At 41.2% G+C, this 6,389-nt stretch overlaps 1 protein-coding gene across 1 annotated transcript in view; it reads left to right on the top strand.

Annotated features, from left to right (window-relative positions):
* LOC115063343 (murinoglobulin-2-like) overlaps positions 1-4,976 on the top strand; it is a gene marked incomplete at its 3' end in the record, with an annotated part of 14,323 nt that extends 9,347 nt beyond the window's left edge. The window contains exons 5-8 of the mRNA XM_029534734.1: positions 3,040-3,060; positions 3,327-3,495; positions 3,878-3,962; positions 4,889-4,976. Coding sequence (XP_029390594.1) covers positions 3,040-3,060; positions 3,327-3,495; positions 3,878-3,962; positions 4,889-4,976 — 363 coding nt within the window. The remainder of the gene's footprint in view (positions 1-3,039; positions 3,061-3,326; positions 3,496-3,877; positions 3,963-4,888) is intronic.
* Positions 4,977-6,389: the final 1,413 nt, after the last annotated feature.

The raw sequence follows: 6,389 nt of genomic DNA, 5'->3' as shown, positions 1-6,389 counted from the left end.
GCCTCTGCCTCTGCCTCTGCCTCTGCCTCTGCCTCTGACTCTGCCTCTGACTCTGCCTCTGCCTCTGCCTCTGCCTCTGACTCTGACTCTGACTCTGACTCTGACTCTGACTCTGACTCTGACTCTGACTCTGACCCCAAGACTTCTGGTATTAAAGCATATGCCACCATGCACGACTCAAGTAATGTTCTTAAAGTGTGTTAAGTGTGTTAATACAAGTACTTATCTCGTATTCCCTTGGTTCATCCTAATCTTATAAAATTCACACTGCAGTTTGCACCTCCCTCCTGTTCCTCCCCCTCCTCCTCTTATTCTCCTCCTTCTCCTCCTTCTTCTTGTCTTTTCTCCTCCTCATTCTCCTCTCCTTCCTTCTTCTCCACAGTGCTTAATGGTGAGAGTGAGAACAGGAAAGAGAAAGTGTCTGTCCCATGTACCAATTAATTCAGAAGATCAGGAAATAAGGTACACAGAAAATAGAGGCTGCCTAGTGTCCTGAAGCTAGGCCACACTTCAGCTTGAATGCTTTTCTCCTTCAATCTGACTGTAGTATTTGTGTACGAATATAAGCATAAGTTATTAAGAAGACAAATTTGCACCATGACAAATTAGCTACACAAAAGTATCATCTCCCAGACCCTGACCCCTTAGGCTTAACAGAACAAGATACAAACCTAATCAGTGATCAGTTGGTTGCCACCAGAAAAGTTGTACCACTATTGCATGGGTACATCTTCCATGGCAGGTTGGGACTATACATCACAGGGTTCTCAGCTGGATGAGACAATTGATGTCTCCTCTCCTGCAGCAATCTGTACAGTACCTTGTAGCTTTGAGAAGGCTTGGCAGCAGGGAGGAAGCCACAGTACCAGCTTCATTTCTCTAAAACCTTTACCTAAGGTCTGTGTGGTGTCTTCCACAATAGAATATTATCTAGTAGTTTGCAGGCAATCAAGAAGAGTGATAAGATGTTTTATTGTTTGGGGGGTCTCTAGGGCCTCCCAGACAAGCAACTCATGGGGGAACTATCTCATGCCTACTACTGAGACCTTTGTTTAATGACCCATGACCTTCAGGTACAGTATTATCTAGACATGCAGTGAATCCTCCTTCTAACTCTCCTTTTAAATTATGTTTCTTAATTCATGTATAAAGCATTAAGTTTCCACATGACTTTTTCACAGATCCTTAGTGTTGGTTAACCCTCTCACCTCTCCCACCTTTCCCTTACATCTCTCCCACCCTTCCCTCACATCTCTCCCATGCTCCTCCTCCCTCCCTCCCATATCCCCTCTCCAACACTCCCTTCTCCCTCCCTCCCCCCAACATCCTTACATTACCCCTCCTCCCCTCTCACCACCACCAACCTCCCATCCTCACCCCTCCCACCCTCTACTCTCAACTCTCCCACCCCACCTTCTTCCTCCCTCCATTCTCACCTTTCCACCCTCATTCTCTCCCCTCTCCCCACCTCCCCTCTCACCTGTCCCACACTCTCCCCTCGCTTCTCCCACACTCCCCTCTCACCTCTTCCACCCTCCTCTCTCACCTCTCCAATCATTACTTCTATCACCTTCACCCTCATCCTCCCCTCTACTACCCTCCCCTCTCCTCTCCTAACCTCCTCTCTCCCACTCCATACACTCATCCTGGTTTCAGCTTTCTGCCTCCTCCCTGCCCAAGTACACTGTGCTTTCATGTCACCTATGTCATGCCATCTCCCCCACTTGAGTAATTTCCCACCCAGGGCCCTCTTCTAGTTCCCTTGACTCTATCAGTACTCCAGATTAAACACATAACTCTAAATATTTGAAGTGAGGAGCCACATTTGTGAACTGGCACATAACAGTTATCTTTCTGAACCTGCCTTATCTACATAACTTTTTAAAGTTTTAGCCATTTGCTTGCAAGTTTTGTGACTTTAGCTTTTACAGCTAAATAAAATTCCATTTTGAACCCCTGTACCATATTTCAATGGTCCATTGTCATGTCTTCTTTTCCTATACTTTCAGAAATGAGTTCACTATCACTACAATTTCTTTATGACGGCCATTGCTTGCTCCCTTGCCCACTGCTAGAAGTGAATGTGTTGTCTTTAAGCTTGTGCTCACCTAAAATAAGCCTTTCTCTTGAGACAGCTTGGTTACCAGAGAGCCTTAAATGACTGTCTATCTTTCCTGTATACACTTCATTGAGTTGATCAGAAACACTTCACCCATAAAAGCTCTGAACTTGTAGCTCTTGCCCTGATCATCAGCAGCTCTCCTTTGAAGCAAGAGCAGCTATTGAGCTCTTTCTTTATAGTTCTTGGGCAGAGTTGGGCACTGATTTAGTCTGAGCTATGTTCAGGAGGTAAGCATTGACTACACAAGCTAATCCCTCTGTAGCTCATCAGACAAGGAATAGGAAGGCCTTGACTGTGTAGAGTAGGTGTATGTGGCTTGCCCAGAAACTCCCAAGTTATACAGTTTGATTGGATATATTTAAAACTAGTATCCCCACTTCACACTAGAAATATTCCTGATTTGGACATTAAATTTTATAATCACCATACTGTAAAGGCTCAGGGCAGGTCTCTCAGAACATCAGAGAAATCTTAGTGATGATGTTCCTCATGTTCTTTTTGAGGATAGTAAGTCCCAATCTGTTGAGTGATTTGTATGACTCAGATAGTTCTAGAAAATACACTTAAAAGTTCTCTACGGTGGTGAATTGGTTACAGTTGACTTTGTTACTGAATATTAAGTTCATCACAATTTGGCTGAAACTCCAATCCTAAGGTCTATTCTATAAATCTATTGAATTTCCTATGCATGTGAAATTTCTAAGTTAGTGGCTCTTATTCTGACTAATACTGAGGCCCTTTAATGTAGTTCATCATGTTATGTTGACCCCAACCACATTTTTTTGTTATTTTTGTTGCTGCTACATAACTGTAATTTTGATAGTTATGAGTCACAATGTAAATATTTTTGTAAACAGGTTTACCAAAGGGGTTGTGACCTGATGTTCTAAAGTAACATTGTTTTCCTTGTATTTCAGTTTCCTTTGGCTTACATTGAGGTAAGAAATTTAAATGTTTTATAATCAGAGAGAACTCGATGTTATGAAATAACTTGATATTGGAATGTTGTCTAACTGCTATGGGTCAGCATCCCTCCCCCATTTGAGATAAGAGGTTTGTTATTTCCTACTTCACTTTTATTTCTTCCCTCCCCAAAAAAATATTACCAAGTTTTCAAATGATTCTATCACCAACACAGTGATCCTAGATGCATTGTTGTACTTAATACTTTATTGACTTAGAAAATTTACAACCTCTTTCACAGGATCCGAAAAAGAACCGAATTATGCAGTGGTGGGATATTAAGACAGAGAATGGACTTAAACAAATGTCCTTCAGCCTGGCATCAGAGCCCATTCTGGGTACCTATAAGATAGTGGTGCACAAACAGTCAAGGTTGAAGGAAGAACACTCCTTTACTGTGATGGAATTTGGTAAGGATTAAGAAAACCAACACAAGAAAGCAGGTGTCATATGTTTCTGGTTATAATAGGATGAATTACTTTGAACAAATTGAGTCACATCTGACTCTAGCTAAGGCTATCTGTCTAGAAACATGAGACTTCCAGAAAGTTCTGGTATGTCTTAGAAGCAAATTACTTGTTTTGTTTTGTTGTTTGTTCATTTTTCTTATTTAAGTAGATACCCCTGTGATTTGCAAGAATTAATATAATGTATAATCAATCACTCATTCTAACTTTATTGGGGTGGGACATGCCTTAATAATGTGAAATCACCATTTCTGGGCAGAGAGTGATCATTTAGGCAACTAGACAAGTCATTCCACACATGAGTGTCTCCTCTCTCTCCCAATAGTGCTTCCCAGATTTAATGTCGACCTGAAGGTCCCAAATGCCATCTCTGTGAATGATGAAATACTCAATGTGACTGCATGTGGGAAGTGAGTTGCCGGCTTTTGTACATATATCCTTAAGAAAGTACTCAGACACAGAAAATCCCTGGGATGATGTCTCTTTGTAAAATATGTAGAAAATGCTACCGTTGTGTCCTTCCCCCGCTAGAAAGTTTCCCCTGTAGTGCTTGTTTGTGTCCCTTCCTACACTGCAGTAGGAATCGATTTTCTCAATCATTCACTGCATGTGTTGCCTTTAGAGACAGGAAAGGACCTTATAAGATCCACTGACCGTGTGATGAGGACACAGGCACTAAATCAAGGCATCTTGCTGCCCTCTTAGGGGCTGCCAGAAAGAGCAGAGAAACAAGGGCTCCTAATCTGTCTCCAGCTCAAACCACTGCAGATCAAGTTTAACCTTTAGATATCTCAGGCTTCTGCTTGCATTTCTGTACCTGATTAGTGAGGACATTTACTACAACAACAAAAATTTATATTTAAGTCTAGAACCATACAAGAAGGAACTTGCAATATGTGCCTAAATCAAACAGAAGACACACACCTTAGCTCACAGTTGCTTGTAATTACAATGGGCATGCTCAAAAACTAAAATGGTAGAACAAAGGAAAGGATTGAGGAGGTTTGTTACAGCAGCTCTGAGTGAGTCCCTCGCCCCTGTTTGTCTCTCCCCATCATTTAGTAGCAGAGTATGCTGGTTTGCTTACTTAATCTTATTGAGATCCACAAAAAAGAGAAAATAATGTCTTCCATAGGTTCTTAATAGGGCTAAATTTTTTTTATTATCTATTAATTAATTCACATTGCTGATTCTTAACATAGACTGTTATTAGTTGTCAGAACGTAAAATTAATGGGCCATATTTCTTGTTCCTATGAACCTACACAGATTCAGTAAGAAGACTGTGGGTCTCTTTTAGAAAGAAACTTAGACTCTGTGAATTTATTTTGTGACAGATATACCTATGGGAAGCCTGTCCCAGGACATGTGAAAATAAGCATCTGCCATGAAACAGAGACTGGATGCAAAGAAGTCAACTCCCAGGTGAGTGAATCTGTCCAAAACCTGTTTTAAATATCCAAGGCTAACTAACAGAAATGCAGACAGCAAAGAGAAGAGGACATGCATACCCACACATTGAAAGAGGGTGTTCTGGGACCTCAGGCTCTAGCCCAGGGATGGAACACTAGCCAGGCATGTGTGCAATCCCCAGAAGCCCTTCACAGCCCCTCACTGACAAAAGAGATAATTCTGGGATGCGCTACTATTAAAGGGATATTTCAACAAATTCACTTGGTCACAAAATCTATTTTGAATATATATTCATTGTATGAAATAGGAAGTATATGACATTTCCATACATGAGTGTCACATATTCCAACCATATCCCCCTGTCCCACTGCCATCTCTGCTCTCTTAGGTCCTCACTCTTATGTGTCCTTCTCCTCTTCTTATGTAACCTCCACTATTTTCATGCTTTATAGGTTATTCTTATAAAGTATATTGCAATTAGCACATATAAAATGTGGGTACATGGTTCGAAACAATAGGTTTCTTTATGATATACTCATACAAGTGAATCATGTACTTGGTTACCTCCTTCATTACCTTCCCCATTCTCTCCATCCCTCCTCCAATCAGACACTTTCTCTTCCCAAATGGAACAACTCCTGTTTTGTTGTCTTCTGGTTCTGTTTTGTTTTACCTCCCATATGGCAGAAAACATGCACGGTTGTATGTCAGAGTCTGGTATATTTTGTAAATGGTAATAATCTCCATACCCATGACATCCTGTTATTTGGTTTTGATTATCAGTTTATCAGCTGAGGGACTCACTTGTCTGTGACTCACATAAATGACAAACCATGCATGGGAACGTGTTTTGCTCTGCTGATACAGATGCATTTTGTAGATTCCTGGCAGCTGATCATATGGTACATTGATCTTTCATTCATTGAGGAGGATCTGTTCTGATGTGGGTAGTGGCTGTACTAGGTTGTAGTCTCACCCACAATGTTTGAGATGTATAGGACCTGAGGCTCTTGTGCTCATGGAGAAGCATTTGAGAACACAGGAAATCTCTGATGTTAATGTTCAAGCTGTCTCTGGTTGGAGTACACAGGAATGTTAAAAACACACACTCCTCTGTGAGGAGACAAGGCCATACCTGAATCTATTCCAGACTCTTCTTTTCTAGACTTTTATCTTAAGCAGTTTCCTGCTCAATAAAACCCATAATTATGGGAGATATCATTTGTGTTTTACAATAGCCTTCCTGAACTCTATGTTATTTGTAGGGCCAAGCAACTCCTGACTCCCACTGTCTTATATTCATCTCATTCATCAGCAGCAGCTATTGGTTCCCTGTAGCTCTTGATCTAGGAGTAGGCCTTTGTGAAACTTCCCCATTCCATCACGTTAGCAGGTTAACTTGTTTTACCATTTTGTAAGTCTTGT

This window comes from Mus pahari, unplaced genomic scaffold, assembly GCF_900095145.1.
Source record: "Mus pahari unplaced genomic scaffold, PAHARI_EIJ_v1.1 scaffold_10551_1, whole genome shotgun sequence".
In the NCBI taxonomy this organism is placed as follows: domain Eukaryota; kingdom Metazoa; phylum Chordata; class Mammalia; order Rodentia; family Muridae; genus Mus; species Mus pahari.
The sequence above is the reverse complement of the archived record's forward strand: the minus strand, read 5'-3'. Positions and strand labels throughout refer to the sequence as shown.